At 31.7% G+C, this 24,897-nt stretch overlaps 3 protein-coding genes across 4 annotated transcripts in view; 1 reads left to right on the forward strand and 2 right to left on the reverse strand.

Annotated features, from left to right (window-relative positions):
- LOC105337927 (immunoglobulin superfamily member 10) overlaps positions 1-24,897 on the forward strand; it is a 298,746-nt gene that overhangs the window by 130,948 nt on the left and 142,901 nt on the right. The window lies entirely within an intron of this gene.
- The window catches only part of LOC105329042 (uncharacterized), a 144,538-nt gene that overhangs the window by 57,723 nt on the left and 61,918 nt on the right, over positions 1-24,897 (reverse strand). The window lies entirely within an intron of this gene.
- On the reverse strand, positions 1,825-18,304 carry LOC105319714 (uncharacterized). Of its 2 annotated transcripts, none has more exons than XM_066075213.1 (6): positions 18,112-18,304; positions 15,517-15,593; positions 10,071-10,301; positions 4,775-5,089; positions 3,408-3,692; positions 1,825-3,057 (listed from the first exon to the last, which is right to left on the reverse strand). In XM_066075213.1, exons 2-6 carry the CDS (start codon positions 15,572-15,574, stop codon positions 2,837-2,839), a joined length of 1,110 nt encoding a protein of 369 aa, XP_065931285.1. In that variant the 5' UTR covers positions 15,575-15,593; positions 18,112-18,304; the 3' UTR covers positions 1,825-2,836. The 2 variants fall into 2 exon arrangements, with proteins under 2 accessions (XP_065931285.1, XP_065931281.1); XM_066075209.1 differs by lacking the exon at positions 18,112-18,304 and adding an exon at positions 17,220-17,666.

The following is a 24,897-nucleotide window of genomic DNA, read 5'->3' on the forward strand; positions in this document are numbered from 1 at the left end:
TGGAACCCAAGGTATAGAAAGTATACGGAGATTCTGCATGGCATCAGTCATGAAAAAGCCAGGATAATAACGTTGAAAACTTTTTTGTGAGGTATTCTTATCGAGTTTCGAATGATGTAAAGATGTCAACATTTTCTATAAAATATCTACTTAAGAAATTAGATTTTGTTTCTGTTAACTTTAAAGTGGAACATGTTAATGTGTCAATGAAGATATCTTAGATATTTTCATTTTATCGATTTTAATTATTTCTTTCTCTGTTTTCAGTGGTATGTTCTAAAGAATCATCAACAGTTTACTGATCATTCTCTGTTGTGAATTAGTGCAGGAGCCGACCCAAAACTTTACAAACTTCTTCCTTAAACCACACAAAAATAACCTACATGACTGTTTAAATATGCGGAAGAATTATGTTATAATTTAGATAGAGAGAATATTTAAAGATAATCTAATGTAGACTATTGCACGTGTATGTAATTGTGCAAAATGTATCATCATGCTAAGGAACCTTTCCCCCATGGTTAACAATTTATTCATATACAATTTTGCAGGTTTTTCAGGCGTTTTAGGGTGTGTTGATGGAACAATAGTGAAAAAAGCTCTCTAAGTATATTTGCTGCCAAAGATATCATGCCCTTATTATCAAGGTGTGCATGATTTTCAATATGTGTGACACATGATTCTCATTTAAAGAGACTGGATGGTGAACAAAGTATTCATCATCTCATTCTTATTTTTTTTCAGAAATAATACCTTTAGCTGTGAGCTATCATTAAGTAACAAAAAAGCCCACATACGTTAGTTCCATTTTTGTCGGCTTTTTCTTATATTCTTATGTAGGAGATCTCTACAGGCTAAATATGACCATCGAACCCTCTTAATAAGCGTCATATAATGCTCAAAGATTTCAAATCAACTTCATAGCATTATCGTGTTGTTACATGTTCAATTCTGAAATAAGATTATTGGGGGGGGGGGGGGGGTCATATCTTTTTTGCTTGCAAAAGAACTTTGCACTGGTATAAGTTTTTTCCCCTTTGAGAAAGAGACTTTAAAAACCAAATACATTTAATAATTATGATAATATAATAATCAATATTTTGTTTATAATTAACAAATGGTGTGTGTGACCTTTGATTTAGAACTATTGATCGTTAACCTGTGACCTGGAAGTGTTCATGATTCAAGAAATATTCTTCGAGTCCTAATTGTGCAAAATCATGAAAGAAAGTACGTCCATAGCAAATATAATTATCGTTTATGCATCAGTTGTCTCTTTATCTCATATATAGATGTATATTTTTTTTTCTTCGGTCAGATTTAGGGAACTCTGCTAGGAGATTCGGGATATGATTTAAACCTAACTAAATGACTGCCTATCTTTTAACAGAGACACCACCATCACAACCATTTGATTTCATTTATTGCAGAACCAGGCAAGTACCCTGACAAAATACGTCGGACAATCTACTAAAATCTGACAGGGCCTACTTTATTTATTTTCCGTCTCTCTGTTTTAAGGGAAACAATTGAGCAGACAATGTATACAGAAAAGGAGCGTTAATACACTCCATAAACGTCTTCGAGCCAATCCTTAGAGACTATGCAGGATTATTATAGCGTGTCATACAAACGATAGGTCTGGCTTCCTGCACCATTAGAGCCCCTGATCTTATTCTTCTAGAGAAAATTTTTGGGATAAGGGTGCGGGAGCACATCAGAGGTACATATTTCTCGTGAAATGTATTCAAATGTTGCCAGTAATCAACCTTGCAAGGTGAAGGTGTAATAATAAACTATACAATGTAAAGCATGACAAAGAACAATCATTTATGTTTATGATCTACAATGTCAATTTTAGGAAGCATTCCGTTAGCATACTATGTTCAAGGGTGTGACATTTCATGAATTTTTAGCATATCGATAAACATTCCGGGAAAAGGATTAGCATCAAGCTAATCTCATAATTCTAAACAAGAGTTCTATGGGCTATATTGCTCAACTAATCAACAAAAAAAATCAGCTTAATAAAGTCATTAGGATACAAAACATCTGGACAGTGTAAATGGAATATATTTTCATCTTCCAAGTATGAATCCCGGTATTTCCTACGAAAAATTAGTGTCAATTTATAGCTCTATTATATATCCAAGCTGAAACCTACAAAAACCTATGAAAATGCATGGACTGCATGAAATAATTATGACGATGTAATATTCAAAATCCTAAAGGAGACGATTTGATTGTTTCTCCTAGCTAACGTACCGATGTACACTAACCGCAAAAGCAATACACATTGTCTTTGATGACCCAGGTGGTTTTAGAAGGAAGTGATCATTGCACAAAGAAATTACATGAAACAGGTTTTGCATTTTTTTTCTGCAATGTCGCCACGTTCATAATCCTTATTTAACTCCAGAGGAAGCATTTTATTGTTTAACTTTTATATTTTAAGAAATACCATACATTATAAAACTTTGCATTTAGAAAAAAAAATGTTTGTAAATATTAAAATTTAACCCCCCCCCCCCCACCACTTTCCCGACAAAAAATAAAAAAAATAAAGATTTAACTTCTATTGCGAATTGATTAAAAAAAAGACAGATTTTCTCATTAAAAAATGTTACCCTTTAAATTAAAACGTGTTTTTTTTTCCTTTTTGCAGTGTTGAGTATCCATCATCAAATAATGCTTTGAGCTAAGTTTGATTGAAATTGATTTTGTGGTTCTAGAGAGAAAGCGAACATGTAAATTTGTTATAATGGAATGGATAAACAGTTCGACGCCGGATAAAAAAAAAGTGATTATAAAAGCTTCCGTGAATTCATTGGAATTATTAACATCCATTGTCTTTCAGCATTTGAGCGAGAACTTCAGGGTGCTCATTACGAATCACTTGCAATTTAACATCATAAAAGTTCTTTTTAATTTGCAGGACCTCAGTTTCCACTTCTAATTTCTTGATCTCCTTCTGCAGTTTAGCGTTTTCCAGTCTTAAATTCTCTATTTCAAGCTCTTGTATCTTCATCTTCCGTTGTCCCGTTAACGTACTTGTATCTAAATTAAAATATGATTTTTAATGTTAATGACCATATTTTGAACTGCTCACGTTATAAAGTCATTTCATATAATTTACTTTTCTATTTTTATATAAGATATACTGATATTCATTGTTACGAATTACATTACAAGCGTATTAGAGTCTTAGCAATTATGAACTGTGTGTTTCATGATGAAGATTTTTTTTCAGACAACATGAAACGTGATTATGCTTGTTGTGAGACTAGAAATTTATTATTAGTAAAGTGTTCGACGAAACAGTCTGCAATGATTTGTAAGTGCCATGTCGATTTATTGCTTTTCAGGGCAGACATGTTAAGAGGTCGTGTAACATCGTCCATACTTACACAGTGGGTTGATCTGTACTGGGTCACTCCTATCTGACTCCATGTCGTCGTCTGTCGCTGTACACGAGTATCGGTTGTACCTGATATCTTTAGCCACATATAGTCTTAGAGTCTCTGTAGTTTCTCTATCTATCTTCGTTTCGTTGACAAACCAAGTGTACGACAAGGTGACGAGCCTGGAGTAGTAGTCAGGGGCTGAGGTTGATTTACTGGAACACGTCAGTGATGTGTATCTATTGACCTCAACGTTAAGGTCTCCTGTTACCTTCGGCTTGGAGGGTTTGTCTAAAATTGATAAGAATACGTGTAATATAATATTTCAATCTTATCGAACTCGAATTTCCTTTTATGATCGGATTTTAAGGTTTGTCTAAACTAAGGACAAAAACTATAAAACAAACTAGATGCTGAGTTTGACTTTTGAAATTTTGCATGCATACAAAGAAATGAAAAAAAAAATCTAAAATTACTTGTCATATTTATTACGTAAGAAAGGAAAAATAGAACAGAATTTTTATGTAGAAAGTAAAACTTGTAATAAGACATATCTATTCGCTACTATTATGAGCCGTTACAGAAAAAATGCAGATCAAAAACTGTAACGAATTACACTATCATTGGTTATATGATTTTGTTCTCGACTATTTCCATCCATTTGTTTTTCATGTTTTAATTTCAATTGTTTGGCATAGGTAAAAGAATTAAGGAAAACCCATCAATATTAGCGATACAAAATTGAGTACGTAAGACTAAAAATAAGCCTTTTTCATGTAATGTACTCAAACAATAGTCGTTTTTGTAAGAACAGAAGTTTATACATCTAATTTTAGCATCAGTAATATTGTTTTATGAAAAAAAAGTTTTATTCTGTGAATATGAATACATTATAACTATATTTTGAGAAAAAAAAATCAATATACCTTTAACTTAACCTGACCTTATTTTACTGTTTGTTTATCCTCTCAAACTCATTATTGATGTCACATAATGCACACACGCCGGACTCAAAAGCATGTCCATTTTTGTTTTCTTTGCCACATTAAACTTACTATTTATTTTAAAGGTAGGTGGTAATGAATGAAATTGTTATATTTATTTTATTATATTTGATTTGAATTTGACCACCAACCCTTATACCACGCACATCTTTCTCTTTACAATGCTGGGAATTATGACATTTGTACATTTATTTTTTTCATTATTGACATGACTGGCTGTTAAATGTTGTTAACTCTATATTTTCTACCTAATAGCTAACTTTACCTCTGAACACTAAAGCTATTTTTTCAAACAGATGCATTAATGCATAACAAAAAGACAACCGACTGTGTACAATTTTAAACTCATCAATTAAATTCATATGTTACCCGAAACAACCAGTACAACACCTCCTCCCCACCAAGCAGCGTCGGCCGAATGTCCACCATTATAATATCCAGCGTCATCTAGAGTTATGTTTCTTATCTCAAACATGATGTTAGTGGAAAGAAACGGTCTGGTGAGGTATGTGTACTTTGTCGACGTTGTATCTCCTCCATACCTTACTCCATTTCTGCTTACACTCAATATAGTTCTGTTTTCTCTATGTGTGTGGTAAACTAAATATTGTCCAGCGAGTGGAAAGAACGGCGCCGTCCATGATAGGTTCATCGTGTTTCCAATTTGTGTTTGCACTTTAGAGACTAATGCAAAATAAATGTGAATTAAAGACAAGGTAACATCATTTATGCATTTCATGCATTCTATTATGGGGGAAAAAAGTGTTGCAAGACACAAGAAAAATCTGTTATTTATTCAAAACAAATGTTAAGCTATGTAAACAAATGGAATTTAATTTCAAGTTACATTTTAAGCATATCTTCATTGAATAAATGGAGATTATTTATTTGCAAAAAAATATCTAGATTGATATACAAACCCTCAGTATTAAACAACTAAGTATTAAATCAAATTTAGTATCTAAAAGATAAACATGTTGAAATAAAAATCTAAGCTATCAGGGTTTTTAATTTTTTTTCTTGTTAATTAATCTAAAAGATTGCATTTTTTAAACGTTTAAACTTAGCAGAATTTAAACAACCTAGTTATGAAACACTTTGGAAATGTAACATTTCAAAGAAATGAGTAAAAGAGTGTTGTGTTTCTTTAAAATGTTTTGATTTAAGGTGAACACGTGCATAAATAAATGCAAAAGCATTTCATCATATATGTTTGTTTTGATTACAAAAATATATAAAGAAGGTGAGATGTTACACTTTTCCAATATGTTTGTCACAGAGATATAACTAATTATCATTTAAAATTTAGTGAACCATTTATTTACACACTCATTCATCAACGAAATTAATTTTTCCACTCATCTGTTGTTTAATTTCAGTTACCTGTATCTGTGTTATATCACGTGTTTGTATTCAAAGTGAGGGGTTTAACACATACTGTAATCAACTACATCATCTTCATATTTGGATTTGGTCAACCACGCCTGTGTTGAGCGGATGGCCATCTCGCACAATATCTTTTTAGAGGTAATGTTTTGCCATCAGACTGAGTCTATCAAATAAGTAATTCTGAGCTTGTCACCAGTTAGACTATTCAGTTTATTTCAATTTGGTATTATTCTATCTTAAATTAAGATGTCAAAAATCTATAAGCATGCGAGTGTCAATTAAATGAGTGTTTGAAGATTTTATTTTGTACGAAAAGAAACAACAACATACCACTCGTTTCTGTCTCAATATCTAACTCCTATACAATCAGGAAGTAAACACATTTACACTAAAGCTTAACGAGACAGTGCGACGAATCTTATCAAAAAGCCGACTTGAAAAAAAAATTCCGATTTTTGTACAACTCATGAATGTATAAAATGTCAAAATTCTATAAGCATGCAAATGTCAATTGAATGAGTGTTTGAAGATATGAATATTACCATTTTAGGTATTTTTTTCACTATAATAAATAATGGAAAATACATCCATATATCTTTTTTTATTTAGTACAAAAAACAAAGCAATATACCCTTCTTTTCTGTCTCAATATTTAACTCCTATACAATCAGGAAGCGGACACAAATTTACGATAAAGCTTAAAGAGACAGCACGGCGAATCTTATCAAAAAGCCGACTTGAAAAAAAAAAATTTCGACTTTTGTACTACCAATGAATGTATAAATTTCAAAAAAAATATATATAATTATTTCATTAAAATTAATAATTACGTATAACCTATCGCATATTTACATCGCAACGTGTTATTGGGTTCAGCCTTCTATACTATTACGCATGCGTATTTACTGTAAACAAAACACATGCAGGGCGCGCAAAGATTCTCCTGGACATGTTTGTTGATAAAAATATGATATTTTGTAAGCATTTTTTTTCGTGTTTATCATAGGAGTTGTTACATGTACAACCAAATTGATTTTTTGGCAAATGAGGCCCCTTAATGGTTTATTTGACATATTAATGTCTGTTCATTTTAAAATGAACCGTATTTGGTATACATTTTAATAAATTATCGAGTAAGAGTGGATATATTCTGTTTAGAGAGTCCCTTTTACCTTGTTTAACCATATGATTGTAGTTGGACGAAGCTCTTCTAATTTTCAGCACGTGTCAATTACTGTCAAAGTCTCCGTAGTACAAATAAACGATAAGATTATTCCGGTTTGTACGACCCTTGAATTTCCGGAAGCTCTTAATTACGTTAATTATGTATGTGAAAGGGATTTTTATGTATTTCAACTATTACAATCAACGTTATTTCTTATTTCCTAACAATACAAGGGATAATCTTAATTTATTCACACATATGTTTTCAGCTGTTCTGTCTTGTTCAACTAATTTGTAAATTACTTAACGTTTTCTCCAGTTTCATATTGGTACCTAGTACGTATAATTTAGGTGCATTCTTCCTTTTTGATGCGGTAATGTCATCAAAGAGCTAGAAATTTAGGTTTTTACTACAAACACACAATCTTCTCGTCTTCAAATTTTCACACGTAAAATGAATGCATGAGCCATGTAATATTGAAATTATTTTTCTATCTTTTGTAAAGGTTGTTAGGGAGGCTCATTGAGTCTAGTTAAGGAAAAAAGAACAAACAAACAAACAAACAAAATCCAGAAAAAATACATTCTCGTAATGTTTTCTGCGTTTTGACGCACAAGATTGTAATAAAACGCAAAAGATTGTATTTTAACGCAAAAACTATTGCGTTTACAAGCAAAAAGGATTGCCTTTAATGGAATAGTTTGGCGCTTTAATAAAATACAACAAAAAGAAATCGTCTTGGCTAATATTTCCTTCCATATTACTCTTTAAAGATGACACGCAAAAAAGAAAATGTTTATGCACCAGTGATGTTTGTTAGCTGGACGTTGGGTATTCAAACTATGAGAAACATTTGCATTAAAAGATAACCGGAAAACGCAAACAAGTAATATGCCAGGGGATCTTATTAATGGAGACAAGTCGATACGTGTGACGGTTGTTACTGACAATGAGCATCGATATTTCGTGTTGTTATTAATAAATCAAGAAAAATGGAGAGATAAAGATGGTTTTAAGGACGTTTTGACACTTTAAGATTGAGACAAAGTATAAAAACAATAATGACAATTTTTTTTTTTTTTTAATGGTTTCATTGTTTTGTTAAAGGTAAATATTAGTGAACTATAGCGTGCGTTAAATCGTAATTATTCGAATTAAAACGCAAACCACATTGCGATTAAACGCAAAAAACTGCCTTTAAACGCAATGATTATTCCGTTTAAATTTTCTTCTGAATTGGCTCAATGAGCTTCCGTTTGTTGTTACACGGCTTTAGATTTAATTTTAAACGAGGAACGGTAGGTTATGCATTTTTAATAACAAATTGGAAAAGCTTTTTTTTTCTAAAAATAATACTGACTCTATTTTTCACTTAAAATCAATATAAGGGTTGTAACAAGCTCTAAAGAGGGAGCCCAAAGCAAGCTAGCAAATCAGTATCAACAATTTATTCACATGGTGCTCAATTCTTGATTAAATATATATACTTTTTCTTGTTTATTGGTAGGTACTGTAATAAAGTGAACAAATATACTGTTCTAGTAAATATTTTCTTCGGCCACATTTCTAAAATTAGCCTAAATTGTAAAGCACTTGTTTTATTCTTTGACAAGATGATTTGTTTGATAAAACAACTCTAAAGATTACAAAAATAACTAAGGTAGGATATTGCTTTCCAGGAAAAGAAAACCTGGGATTTCTCAAATGAATATGTAAACTTGACCTGAAGTAAAACAATCTACTGTAGAATCACCTTAATTCGTCAGGGGCCAATTTTCGTGGATTGTGGGTTTTTCTCTTTATTGTTAGGATGTTATTTCGTCGATGCAACATATTGAGGTTCAATAACAAAGATAACTCTTTCTAAATTTGTTTTTATTAAGGATGTAAATTCGTGGGGGATGGATAGCCGCAAATACCATGAAAATTGAGCCAACACGAATTCAAATGTTTTAATGAATCATCAACTGACACTTTTTATCTAACAAGAACCCTGTATAGTGTACATACCACGGGCATTTAAGATGAAAATTTGCAGGAATTTGTTGTAGCTGAAGTAGACCAATAAACAAATCTTAACACGTTACTTATTATCTTTTACTTATTTCTTTTTTTATCAGGTAATATTTGTTAATCAGATGTTTTGAATACAAAACCCAGTTTTTTTTATGAGCAACATATTTGAATCAAGAAATTACTTTATGAGAGCTTTGCCCCTAAAAAGCAACAAATTGCGTGTGTATTGGTTGTAAAACTGGTCTGTGTGGTTTTTTTTAGTCAGAGTTATTCGGGTATGCATTATACTTAAGACCTGATTTCATGTAAATAAATCGTAAAAAGATAGCAAGACGTTTCTATTCCATGAACAGTATCTAAAGATGAATCTCATTTTTTACCACTTGATGGAGCTTCACATTTTCCTCTTAAAACATTCAAGTACTTAAACGTTTTATGAAATTATTGTTTAGGTATGAGAGAAATATTAAATAAACTTTGACAAAACTATTCTGCAATCCGAGCTATTTGTACTATGATTTAGACTGACATTAGTTGGAATTGACTTAACATCCCAATTACTTTATAGCATACATGTGAATGTAGATTTAATCAAAACTTATATTTCTTAATTTTATACAGTTTGACAATGTGGTTTAAACAAATGCCTATTAGTGATTCATTCGTTGCTTCAAAACTAATGTAAAGCTATTTTGTAATTCTTAAAGTACTAGTATGTAGGTTTTAAGTAACTGGGGCGTTTAATGAATAGGTAATTAAGACGCAGTTAAATCATCAAACTAGAATAAATGCTACATCGAAACCGATTTAAAAAAGTAAAAATAAATCGCTTTTTAACTCCTATATTGTTATTTGTCGAGCATACGGCAGGTGTGACCGGTCAGCAGAGGATGTTCAGTCCTCCTAGGCACCTGATCATACCATCATCTTTTTGGAGGTTTGTGATGCTCTGATTAAAATTAGTATTTCGTTGTTTTTTTTGGTTTACTGAGATGGTTGACAGTTTGTTATTATCAATTAAAAAAAAATGAAAATAGACAAAAACTGTATTGATATTGTAAATAAATCATTTACAAAAAACGTTTTAAAAATTACCATTGTACGTCATTATGTTGTTATCAGCTGATCCGGATGTCCTTACATTGATACTGATGGAATCAAACAACAATACATCTCCCACAGTGTAGTGTGTACTATTCACACGGACCCAGGTATCACTTGTTGTGTCTCTGGTAATTTGGACGTAATAAGCCGAATAGTCTAATGGTTGCCATGAAAATATCACATTTCCAAAGACAAACTTTGTCGATATATATAATGTTTGACCTACAAATAAAAAAACCGCCGTTGTCAAATTAAGGGATTGTGTCTTAAATCAAAATATAAATTTTGTATTAATATATATCATAATATTTATTTCTCTCTTTTTATGCCTGTATTTATTTATTTTTATTGATATCATATTTGTTGATTTAGACATATTTTTCCATTAAAAACCCCTCTGATATTCATTTAATTACATTATTAATTAGTATAATAAAATATACCACAAATTCCGAAACATCTGTTTCATATTAAGATATTTATTTTACTAGCAAATGGCGTTAATGGTAATGTCATGTTGTGAATTTTGTATTTACTGTCACCCGGTAAATTAAAAATTAACAACATAACAACTTTTCTTTTTGTTGGTAATTTTTGTATTAAATGCCACACGCTTAATTCAAAATTTACAACATGACAGTAACCTAACGACACAACTCTATGTTAAACGTTTTGATTTTAGTTTTTCATAATTAACTTCTCTTACTAACATGTAGGTAGAAGTATACCATTATCTGATATCACCTGGTTATTGTTTTTATGTCTTTCAGCCTAATCGTGATGCAAGAGCATGCTCTACATATGAGCAATTGTATTTATTAAAACGAGGCATGCTAATTACAAAGAAATTGATCAATTATTTTACCAATTATGAAATATCATGGTTAGGATAGATATTATATAATGGATCCGATGTATATGAAATAATGGATGCAATTAATGGGGAAAAATAAATAGGATAAACAGAATATAAGGGAAAGCATTGACAGTGTGGTACAAGTAAACTTAGCAAGTATCATCAGGGGTTTTGCTAATGATTACAGTATTGACCCCATACTACACACACATTGATCAGACTCCCCTCTTTCTGGTTTGTAAAGTGACCATATATATATGATTTAAATATTGCTACATAGGATATAATGGATATGATATAATGAACAGTATTGATAAGAAAGAATGGATATATAATAATAGAATGCATAATGTTTAATTTGTTAATTTAACTATTGGTATTAGCATTGTTTCATCGATCCACAAGACACAGGATGATTGACCATCTTGAAGTCCTCCTTAAAGATAGCTTAAAGGTGTTTAAAGGTAGCTTAAAGACGATCTTTAAGCCACCTTTAAGCTACCTTAAAGCTATATGTATTGCTTAAAGGTGGCCTAAAGAAAGCGTAAAGATGGCTTAAAGGCAGCTTAAAGACTATCTTTAAGCCACCTTTAAGCCACCTTTAAGGACAACTTATAGGTCCTTAATGTCCAAACTTCTTTAAGCCACCTTTAAGCCACCTTTAAGCTACCTTTAAGCCACCTTTAAGCCACCTTTAAGCCATTAAAAAAATTTAATTCAATATTGTGCTTAATTTCCAACAAAATGTATTACTTTTATGAAAGAAAAGGTATTAAAACGGTTTTTGTTCTAGAAAGAAAAATGAAAAAAAAAACACCAAAAAAAAAACCGGCCGCGGTGAGAATTGAACCCGTGACCCTTAGTTTACTAGCATCACCACTTATCCTGTGCGCCACGGCAAGTTACATATTTATGAGCGTTTTTGTATCCTATATATCAGTGGATATTAAATCACTGTATTGAATAAGTTTACTTGAAAAGATTTTGACAAACCATTCAGTTTGTAACAATCAATTATATCTAATATATAAATTACATGCATGCATGTATTTAGAATGAAATACGGAACTTGGTTTTCAGTGAACAAAAATATATTATACCTAAATGGAAACCTTTAGGTTCACTATAGTAGGCTTTCTTAGTTAATAAATTTAAACCGAGTAGATATACGTAATTCATCTAATTTATAGCTATAAAAATGTAAGAAAGAAAATGAAATCATTTCTTTTATTAAATGCATTGATACTATTAGGGTATTTGTTCAATTTCCCGCAATTTCCCGGTTTTCATGATCGCGGCGCCGTTCCAATATGTTTAAATATTTACATGTAATTGTATGTACATGATTTTTAAACTATCAATTCTATAACAAACAAAATTACCAATTACCGGTGACGTATTTACTGCATGTGGCAATTGCAAATCACTTGTACATACAATTGTATGATGTGCCAGGCCGGGTATATTTGACATATTTACCCTTATACATATATTTAAATAATCAACCCCTATTTATGATCACCGGTACATTAATTAATTAGCCTCAAGATTTTACTCTTACATACATGTATCGTTAATTTGTAGACGTAACATCTTTGAAACCCAGAGCTAGGAAATAATACTTTGAAAATGAATTACAAATGTAGATTAACTTTTATCCACTAGACTTATCGTATACTCGTACATACTAAGATTCAACGCCTTTAGAAACCCTGACGTGCACCTGGGCACACGACACACCTGTTGTGTATATCTTGTATATTCTGTGTTAGTTCCAGGGGTTTTCTTAAGTTGGACAAACAATAGACTTTATTTAGATATACACAAACATGCACCTGGGCACACGACACATCTGTTGTGTATATCTTGTATATTCTGTGTTAGTTCCAGGGGTTTTCTTAAGTTGGACAAACAATAGACTCTAATTAGATATACACAAACGAACAAAACTATGTCTAGACAAACAAAGCAGTTATATCCTGCCCGATATAACAAAGGCAGTTGAGAGTCTTTTCATCTTTAACATGTATCTAGCAGATCTAGAGTTAGAAATAATGAAAATTGAAAAAAAATACAAACCTTAAACCGATTAACAAATTAAATCATGCATTTTTGGTTCATTATCTTTCTTTTGTTTAATAACCAGATGAACTGAGAGAGAGAGAGAGAGAGAGAGAGAGATTTTTTTCACCGATTAATTTATAATAGGAAACAAACATATTTTAATTAGTTTTATGCACATATTAAGATACAGAGACTGCGCTCATCCCTACAATAATTTTGAAACCCCCCAAAAATTATAAAGAATTTTATAACGGCAATCTGTGTCCATCGGAGCGGTGCTGATGATAGTGATCTGTGTTTAATGGAGCGACGTTTAAAACCGCCCGGAACACCCCCCCCCCTTCCTTGAAAACTATATTATCACTCGGATGACCCCCTTCCCATCTCTATAAAAGAGCTTTTGCATTTAATATATGTTTTTATTGTTCAGCTTGATCAATATTGACTTAAAGGCCACTTAAAGACAGTGTAAAGGCAGTGTAAAGAGAGCGTAAATGCCACTTAAAGATGCTTAAAGGTGGCTTAAAGGGGGCTTAAAGGTAGCTTAAAGAAGTTTGGACATTAAGGACCTATAAGCACTTGCTTAAAGGTGACTTAAAGGCGGCTTAAAGGTTGTATAGCCTTTAAGCTCATTTAAGTCACCTTTAAGCCACCTTTAAGGACTTGCTTAAAGATGGTTTTACGCCCTGTTAGAGTCAGTATTATATGGAATGTTATTGGGTTTGTTCCCTTAGACCTTGCGTATATTATGAAATAAATTGAGGCCATTTAAAAAAAGGAAAAAGTAAAGATACATTTAATTGTGCTAACTTATGACTTACGCAAGCCATATTTCAGAATCATATTTCAGAGATTCGAATTTGTCACATTGAATCAGGGCACTCTATTTTTAATGTTTTTATGCTTGATATAGGTAATCATGAGTGTGTATATTAAATAAGAATTTAATTTTAATACAAACATGTCAATGAAAGAAGCAACCCTACCATGTCTTTCAAATGCAAATAACATAAGGTTATTTTACCTATTATGTACATGCATGGTTGTATATGTGATGCAATTTTCGTTTAAATATACGTATTTGACTTCCTCAATACAGCAAAGCCCTTTGAAAATGCTTTCTTATAACCAAATAGGTGTTAGTCTTTAAAACGACTCTAGATCTAACAAATTATGACAAGGATTTTCTCTTTCATCATATGAAGTTCTAATACGCCAAATTATGTTCATAAAAATAAATGATATAAAATACATGTACCAATATTGAGTGTGTAAGTAGACCATGTTGTATTTTATGAATTCAATGTTTAAGATCAGAACAGTTAAAGTGTGCATGGTTACAAAAACATTTTGTGATATTAAATGGAACCGGTTCAGGTGCAGACTCGATCTATATGTAGAGGTAAGGCAAAGGCAAAAACATTGAATTAACATCCTATCCAAAAACAAAAACAAAAAACGGATCGCAGCCAGTAAACATAGCGGACAAATTCATCTTGCGTTGTTGACTTACACGAAAAAAAAACCCCATATATTTACTATACTTGATATTTTTAGATTAAAGTGTGCCATACACAGCTACAATGTTTGAGTACAGGTAAGAAATTTAATTTGTTTATCATTTATATACAACTTGAGCCGAAATAGTTGCGGGGGAGTGATTTACTCCCGGTCTTGCACCATTCCGGAGATCCTTTGGAGTTGTAGCCCCCCCCCCCCCTCCCCCCACCCTCCTCCTAAACAAAATCAGAAGAGGGCTACATTATTGCAGCTATTCTACATGTATTACTTAGGATACACAAAACCTTGCTTTTTATATGCCTCTGAACAAAAGTTTTGATTTTATTCCATAGAAATAAATATCATTGAAGGGACTGTAAAAAAAGCCATCCCCGTTAGATGTCATAAGTGCAATCATAAAAATCAGCGCAATTAAACTGTATATCTTTAATGATCTCTTCATAAAATGTTGACTCGATTAAGGGTAAAATTTATAAGAATTTAATTAAAAAGAATGTCTCGAAATCCAAGCTTTATCAAATACCAAAGTGCCGTGAACGTCAGCAACAATATTTTTTATCTTTTTACTTATTAAGCTAATAAGCATAATAGATTGGGAATTTGGTTTTTCAAACACGCACTCTTCTTGAACCTTTTACTTTACTTTTCTATGAATAGATAGATAGATAGATAGATAAATAGATAGATAGATAGATAGATAGATAGATAGATAGATAGATAGATAGATAGATAGATAAATAGATAGATACAAAGATATATACTCTAGTATATAGGAACGGTGGTACATAAATATATACCAAAAAACCTACCTTAGATGTTATAGCATGTGAAAGTATATTTACTTATACCAAAAAACCTACATTTGATGTTATAGCACGTTGAGGTTTATTTACTCAGGGTACACGGTTAACTCATAGTTTTAATAAACGTCAACCTGAATTCATAACTTCAATAATTACTAGTACTTTGTTTATAAAATCATGTATTTACACTCACCTTTAAGATACCATGGAAATGCAATAATGAAGTAGAAAAAACAACCGAATACCATCATTTTCCCTTTAATATGTTGCCTAAAAAATAAAGAACACAAATGAAAAATTGAAACAAAATATTTCTGTATCGCATGTATATGGAATTTGCTAAAAAAAAAAACCATGTGTATATTCATGCAGATATATAGATATATAGATTTTTGATTATTCGGGCTTGTCTGTCGAAAATGAAAGTAGGTTTCTTTTTCATAAATTTCTCAATAATTACTCAGCAGTTAAAATTCAATGATAGCGTACGGACATCCTCTCACATGTGTTGAAATACCGAAGGTGTAAGCAGTTACTCTGGTAATGGTATTTTATATTTTATTTGCAAAATTTACCTTTCCCCAAGCATTATAGACTCATCAACTTCATTTGATTTTTTTAAAGATTTTTTTTTAAATCAATACTTTAAATCAAGTAACAACTTATCTGCTTAGTTGATTTTCGGAAGAAAAAAAAATATATTCCTTTGTAAAAACTCGAAACCTATGGTGGCCCCACCCTACCCTCTAGGATCATAGTTTGATTAATTTAGAATATATACTATCTTAGTGTGCTAACAATCAAGTTACAGCTTTCTGACTAATTGATTTTTGAGAAGAGGATTTTGAAACATGTTTTCTTATATTTTCTTTTGTAAAAAAAATGCCATTCTCTAGTCGCCAAAATCTACTCCCAAGAAACATGATTTAAACACAATTAAATCGACACAACCTTCCACACAAATAACAAGTTTACTTGCCTACTTGTTTTTGCGATCATTTTTTACTATTTTTTTCTGTATATTTCTATGTATAAATTTATTACCATGGTGGTCCCAGCCTACTCAAAGGGATCATAGTTGAACAAAATTGAATCGTCACTATCTAAAGTTGCTTTCAATCAAGTTGCAGTTTTTCTGAATATTAGGTTTTTAGAAGAAGATTTTTTTTTAAAGATAATGACATTTAAAAAAAAAATGTTCTCCCTTTGAAAGAGTGTGACCCTTTATTTTAACAAATTTGAAATCTCTTTACTCAAGGATGCTTTGTGCCAAGTTTGGTTGAAATCGGCAGTCAAATACGTGAACAGATTTAAGACAGATGGACAGACGGACAGACAGACGGACGCCAGAGAAAAATTATCATAAAAGCTCACTTGAGCTTTCAGCTCAGGTGAGCTAAACAAACAGAACCTAAAAGGTGTTTTTTTCTTAATATCAGTTGAAACAAAACAATAATTTTATGATGTGTTGTTAAGTTGTAGTTGTTATGTAAGAAATAATCAATAATAAACTATCAACACACTACGTTTTCACAGGACTATGCACTCATTTTTCAATTGACTTGCTTACTAGCTAATATTATAAGCCTGGTGTAGTCAATTGAATCTGGTGTCCTCATTTTTTGTTTGTATATATAAGAGTACTTTGTATTTGCCAATGTTTAAATTCAATTTCATTGGTTGAAAAAAATATCCAATTATAGAATTAAGGGAGCCATACAAATACGGAAAATAAGCTTATTCTTGTAAGTATAAGAAATCATATGTAGCCCACTCAACCCCCCACCTTCCCAAATCAAACGCAACCGAAGGCGTGTCACCTATAAAATGATTTTAGATTATTTAGCTCCATTCTATAACCACTAAGAGCTAAACTTACTTATAATGTATTCTTACCTTAAAATGAAAATTTCCATTTACACATAAATACTACACGAGCTAGGATTTTTAAAGTCCAGGCCGAAACGTTCAGTTTGTCATCTTACACCCAACAATAGAAATGATACCCGAATGGGTAGTTTGCTGTATAGTTTTTGTCAAGCCAATATCAACACAACGCCCATTTTTCAACGAAAACATGTTTCAGAGATATTCTATGCTGTTCTAATCCATTTTGTTTGGTCTAAGGTATTATTGGCTTTCAATAGCATGTATTAGACATAATACAAAGACCTTACATGCATGTAATTTCAGCTAGCATACAGTAGGTGTCCTGTATTAGGGTACACAATCTTAATCGAATATCCCTCATAATCATGTTTTTGAAGTTGAATTCATTGGTGTCCAATTAAACAATTTACGGCACACTCCGTCTCTCTCTCTCTCTCTCTCTCTCTCTCTCTCTCTCTCTCTCTCTCTCTCTCTCTCTCTCTCTCTCTCTCTCTCTCTCGCACCCATATCCATTTTTCAATATTTTAAATGTCTCAAGTTCATCTGCTCGGCTGTCCTAAATACCATAGAACTTAGTAATATAATTTGACTCCAGTCAAGAATTACCGCACGACCGATTCGGTTGAAAATCTAACAAACTGAAAGCGTTTTAAAAAGAGACGGATCCGTGTAAACTCTTACATTTTTAGATTGATACCATATCAATGTTTTCCACTCGCCCCATTACATATGTATATCTCTATTTTGTTTATTTACATTTTCTGTCTGTCCGGTTGTCGACTTGTTCTCTCTCTCTCTCTCTTTCTCTCTCTCTCTATCTCTCTCTCCTCAAACAAATTGCTTCAAAACCGTTTTTTATCTCCCATTTTCCCAAAATAATCCGTACTTTATTTCTCACCTGAACAATCGTTGGTGTTAACAGTTTTAAAATCCGTTTTGTAACCTGTTTTCTTTTGATAATTCTTTTCTTCATCAAACATTTATCGTTTCACATTTCTTACGCTTGGATGAATATCGTCAATGAACTGACAGGTGCAATGTTGAGTTTTAATTCGTATTTTAGCTTTTTTCTAACTGAAATTGAACTTAATACAACGTGTGCCTGTACTCTCTAAGGAACAAGACCGTTGCAAAAAAAAAATCTTGAATGCGTAAACAGTTTTAAAATTTGCGGTTTATGGCTGTATCAGCACATTATTTTTTTTTCAAAGAATGTGATAGTGTGCGAGAAGTTATAAAGGTGAAGCATAATCGGTAAACAAACATTTTGTACTCTCAAAAAATATTTACATGCATGTTGTTTACCTTCGTCTGAAACCCGTTGTAACTCATATATCTATTTACCAATGCATTTCATTCTCGGAAGTTTTACAATTCAAAAGCAGTACCAATGCTCAATAAATGTTCATTCAGTGGCAGGTTTCCTTGGCATAACAAATAACAGTTATTTATTTACATACTATTAATTTATGAAATCTGTTCTTTAATTTTGAAAAGAAATTTATCTTGCAATTATTTACATACATTAACATCATAACGAAGCATTGATTGAAAAATATTGAATTCTGTTGTTTTAAAACCTGTCTGAATGGACAATACAAAGTAAATGTAGAGCCCTGGTAAATTCATGTGACATCAAAAATTATCAAAATTTATCTTTAAAGAATAGGGGAAAAAACAGAGTAGACAGCTAACTGCTCGAGAATGTGCAAAGAATAATGAATAGTATACATAAGCATGGTTAACCCTAATTGGCACAATTGTTGTTTATTTTGAAACAAGAAAAAAAAATACCAACATGCACAAAATTATGATGTTGGTAACCGGATCATCTCTTGCACCAACAGCAAGATGTGTGTCAATTAGTTTATCTTGCGACAGGAACCATTACAGGTATGTATATTTAAATGATAAAATATTCATTTAATATAAATTGTATAACTCTGGTATGAAAGCCTCTCGTCTAACTGGAAGTAAAATAAGAAGATTCTCAATCTTTATTTTAAAGAGACAGTACGGTGCATTTTATAAAAAAAAAAAAACCAAGAGGCCCATGGGGCCACATCGCTCACCTGAGCAACAATGGATGTTCAAAAGATATTGTGCCATATGGTCCCTCGGTAGAATAACAAAAAATAAATATTGTAAAGTATTCGAATTTTGCACTTATTTTTGCATACACGTAATCTTTGACATTGTACCTTCATGAAATAGTATTTTTTACCAGAATAAGAAAATCCCACGCAAGATATAAAACTAAACATTTGGTAGGGGTACACTGTTAAGTTGTTAACTTCCAATTCCCTATATTTTCGTTCTGCCCCCCCCCCCCCCCCCCCACAATCACACACTTTGTAAAGCGATCGAAATATATGAGAGCATATAGGTACATTTTTTTTCATCAACTACTTATTAGTTATTGTATTTTCAAAGAAAATATAATAGTTATTGTTTTTTATTTTAAAAAATCCTCCATGTATAGATGTGAAAAAGAAAAGTGTACCTCAATGTGCTCAATTCCTCAAATTAAAAACGTTCAACAATTTAATGTGTCTTCTCCATTATAAATCAATTGACTGTTATCTACTTCGCGTACAAACCAGGATAATTTTCCGCTGTGATATGTTCTTAGAAATAGCTTTAATTACTTTATTCCCGCAACAGAAATATGTCAGAACTATGGAAACTGTTTTAAAGATGTCGTTTTTATTTACTCGTGTCAGAAAAACTATCAAACTTGATGTAGATTTCACATTATTTATTGTATAAAGAGGGGGCCCCAGAGAGTAGGTATATACAGAATATCAGTCTTTTATTTTGTTTGTACAAGTATTCAACATACTCTAATTCATATAGAATTTCTAATGTTCAACCAAAATTTCAGCGTCAATCGTAGAATTATAAGCAAGATACAGAGCTCACAGTTCGCCTAGGTTTGAGTCATATTTTGTTCACATGAGTTTATTACATTCAGCTTAAGGTTTTTAACTTGGTATTTCCTATTCAGCATTTAAAATGGAAAAAAAGAATGGCCTAAGATTTTCAATTCTTTTATTCACTCAAGACCAGTTCACTGGTATTTGAGGTTCAAAATCAGTTTATACACAAACACAGTCAAGGATCACATGTACAGTAGGAGTAATTATGACGAAAAAAGGTTAAGTTTACAATACAATAAGTTGTTAAAGTTGGTTTCTGGAAGAACAAACTTCGAAAATTTTCTTTAAAAATATTGACACTTTTTTTACTTTTTTAGTCTTTAGTTTTTAAGATCTGTGTACAAACATAGAATTGTGAGCAAATCTCTGTTTCTTGCTTATAATTCGAAGCTTAACACTCAAATATGGTTAGTAAATAGAAATTGTAAACAATAAAACACAAAAAACATGCACTATAACAAATAAAGAACACAATTTATTTTTTCGAAATGAATCATATATATATACATGTATATACCTACATATTTCCGTCAGCGGTATCAATCTCTATTTAAACTGAATTAACTCGAGAAAATGCCGGGCATCTTAACAAAACCTATTGCATTAATCTACCATTACGCAAAAGATAATGCCGAATTACCGATAGAATGAATTGTCTTTCAGTACTTTTTTGATACATCAGATGTTGCTTCATTTGCGCAGGTAAACAGTTAACTGTTTGATTTACAGAAGTCTCTGATTTCATACGTAAAAATCACGAAATACAGACGATAGTTCCCAGGTTACAAAGCATAAATAATGAAAACGAAACAAAAATCAGAACAAGCTAACACCAAAGTCATGTGTGAAAACTGTCAACGCATTGAAATATTTAGCCTCAATTTACTTCACAAAATCGGCACCAATATATTGTGCATGTTTCAAAAATTTCCCTTCATTCGCGAACTGTTGCACAGCAAGCAAATTCATCATAGTCATATCGACCCTTTTTTGTATAATGTCATGGCTGCTTTAAACAAAGAACCTCGTTTAAGAAGTATCGAATACGAGTCTTGGTAAAATGGGTATGCTAACCCGGGCCGTGGCAAAATAAAAGCAGGGGCAGATCGGCAATCGTCAATTCCAAATACGCATTATTTTGCAGCAATATTTACAGCAAATACAAATATACAGGTCCATAAAATATCCTGAAATTTTAATAAGATTGTCAGATTAATAACTGCCAATCTTTTGTTTTGCCCAGGCCAAGTCTTGCCTACCCATTTCACCGGATACCGATCCCGAAGCTATTAAACTGATTGAAACACGCCTTTCCTTTATCATTATTTTCGTAATAACTCAGATTTGAAACAGAGTTATCACTTTGTTTTTGTAATTTATATTTTCCTTCCCATAAGGATAATTTATGCTAAACTACGTTGAATTGGACTCAGTAGTTCTTGAGAAGAAGATTTTTAAAAATGCACCCCCCTTTTTCTACAGTTTCAAAGTTTTCTCCGCTTTGAATACAGATCGGACTTTTTTTCTGCACTTTATATTTGCCCTCCCATAAGGATGCTTTGTGCCAAATTTGGTTGAAATTGGATAAGCGGTTTTAGAGAGGAAGTTCAAAATGTAAAAAGTTTACAGACGGACAGACAGACAGACGGACAGACAGACGGACAGACGGACAAAATGTGATTAGAATAGCTCACTTGAGCTTTCAGCACAGGTGAGCTAAAAAAAACTGACATGAAAAAAAAAATTCGATCGGGTTTGCTATTTTTGTACTACTCAATAATGTATAAACTTTCAGTAAATTGCAAATCTCCCTATGAAATAAATCTAATTAATTTCATTAAAATCAATAATAATGTATAACCTATGCATAATTTCATTGCAACGTGTTACGGGGTTTAGCCATCTATATTATTGTGCATGCGTATTTACTGAAAACAATCACATGCAGGTACACGAAGGTTCTCCTGGACATGTTTGTTGATAAAAATATGTTATTTTACCTCTCCCAGGTAAAAATTATTCAAAGTATTTAAAATAACGACAACTATTATTTTGTAAGCATGTATTTTGCATGTTTATTATAAGAGTTGCTACAATATAAATTCATTTTTGTAAATGATGAGAGGTTACATGTATGTGACAGATTTATGTCTGTTCATTTTAAAAGGAACCAAAATTGGCAAGCCATTAATATGTTATCAAGAAAAAGATGTTGTGTTCCGTTTAGAGAGTCCCTTTAACCTCGTACACCATGACGACCGTACTAGGATGAAAATATTGTACTTTTCAGCACGTGTCAGTTACTGTTAATCAACGTCCACGTAGTACACATAAACGAGATGAGGTTATTCTGGTTTGTACGACCCTTGCCTTTCCGGAAGCTCATAATTACGTTTATAAGGTGTGTGAAAGGGATTTTTATGTATTTCAACTATTACATTCAATGTTGTTTCTCATCTCAATAGGTAAATCTGAATTTAGTCACACGACGTCGTGTTTTCAGCTGTATTGTCTCTTAAAATATATTTAAATCTGACGTAAAACAATTCATATCAATGTTATGTCTATATATTAATTCTAGAATTGGACTCGATTGCTACAAAAGACTACATTGGACTAATGTGTACATTATAAATCCAGAAATTCTTTTAAGATTATCTTATTTTTAAAACATTTGAAAAAAGCACATTTGAAAAATTGTACAGCATAAAATAAACATTTCTACAGATGCGTTTTTACGCGACTTATTGTGTAGGCGGTTTTCTTTGCAAACTATTACTGATCTTATTGTAGGGTGATATCAATATCTTACCAAACCTACCAGTGTATGCTTATAACATCTCCTAGAATTCCTTTGAAAAATATAAATCACATGAAATATTAGTAAGTCAGTGCCATAGTCATCATAAAAAGCAAAACAGAATTGTAAAACAATGCAAAATAATTTACTTAAAAATTTCGAACATATTTTTTAAGGTTCCAGGTGAACGTGTTTATCATATTTATACTATTCTTAATCATATATTGGAAAAAAAAACATCCTACTTTTAACTATAATAAACATCTTACCTTGAAGACTCCAGGGTAATCCAAAACCAATGAAGAACAAAGCAGCGGATATCATTATGTTTTCTCTGCCTAAAAAATAATAAGAGTATTTCAGCTATAATATCAGAACGTGTTGTAAAGAAAAAACATACAAGGAAGTTGTTAAAACACAAATATAGACACAATATGATTTTAGTTTTAAAGAAAAATAAAACATAAATTGAGTGACAACAATTAGCCTTCTTAAAAATGGAAACAAATCACATTACCGTGTCAATCTTTGATAAGTCCTGAATTGATATTTGTTTTTCACGGCATAGATTCATAGAGACTAGGAATCACCTGGCAGACTTTCGTCCTATACAGGCCAATTTTTTAACATCATGTGCTATTCAAGTAATTTTCTGGACTTTTTGTTTACACATTTTAAATGTGCCGCTTTTCATTTAGTTTACTATTCAAACTTTTTTCGTTGAATATGTATTTTTTATGTTTTATTAAAACATTCAAATAAATTTTTACACCATGTATCAATCGCCCTATTCTACATTACTAGCGGCAATGTAACAAAAAGCCATTTATAAAAAAAAAAAAAACAATGTTTGGGCAATGCTGGAAAAAAAGCAATAAAATATGTTTAAAGTATTCACCTTTGCCATTCAGTCAACTGAAATTTGACTGTAAGGTTACTTAAAGGTATAGTTAGGCCATTGAATCAACTTTGTGGACATTTCTGTTACCAATGCGTTAAATGAAGGCAACGCTTCACCCTGTGATTTGCAGTTTAATTCAAATACTCAGCCACGTAATTTGCTTTTGTAAAACACTTCAGTGATCCACCACAAAATTCATTCAGGTTTCTCTAATCTGATAATATGCGTGATATAACATAACCACAAAAAACACACAATGAGTTTGTGCCGTTCAATCAACTGAACTATGACTGTAAGGTTACTAAAATGTGATTGTATGGCATTCAGTCACTTTTTTTGACCTTTCAGTTGACATTATATGGACTTAATGATAGAGGTTCATCCTGTGAAAGCTAGATATTACGACAACAGACAAACAGATAAGTAAATTGTGCGATTATACCGCTACAGATAATATGAAACAAAAAAGTTTTTGATTATTGTGTCCGAATTCTCTGTTTTAAAAGTTTAGTATATTTCATAACTAGTTAACTTAAAGCTGCATCACCGACAAGGAAAGTTCGTACACGAATTCAGACAGCGTACAAAAAATTGCACAAATTAAATAAAATAGAAATGTTTATTTTAAATGCATATGTATTTTCTGAACCTTTGGATAATGGTACGATCACTGTTCGAATCGACAGTTACTGTTTACTATCCGCAAAACGTGCCTTTGTAAGTGTGTAAAAATATGAAGTATTCTTATATAATGTTTTTAATCAAAGGCAGCCAACTATTAACAAAGCAATGACAAATCAGATTTTTTGAGTGCAGGTAACAATTTGCAGAAGGCGGAATTCAAAGCTGATTTTGAACAACATATAGTAGTTAACCACAGTGGGAAAAAAAATCCTAGTTTTTATCTTTAGCTTGTCGGTGACCCAGACCTGACTAAATATACTACTACTATAATACAATTTTATTATATGGGAATTTAGATCATATGTGGATCGGATACAATCGAGGAAAAGAAAGCAATCCATTTGTTATATTAATTAGGAA

The sequence above is a fragment of the Magallana gigas genome, chromosome 1, assembly GCF_963853765.1.
Source record: "Magallana gigas chromosome 1, xbMagGiga1.1, whole genome shotgun sequence".
In the NCBI taxonomy this organism is placed as follows: Eukaryota; Metazoa; Mollusca; class Bivalvia; order Ostreida; family Ostreidae; genus Magallana; species Magallana gigas.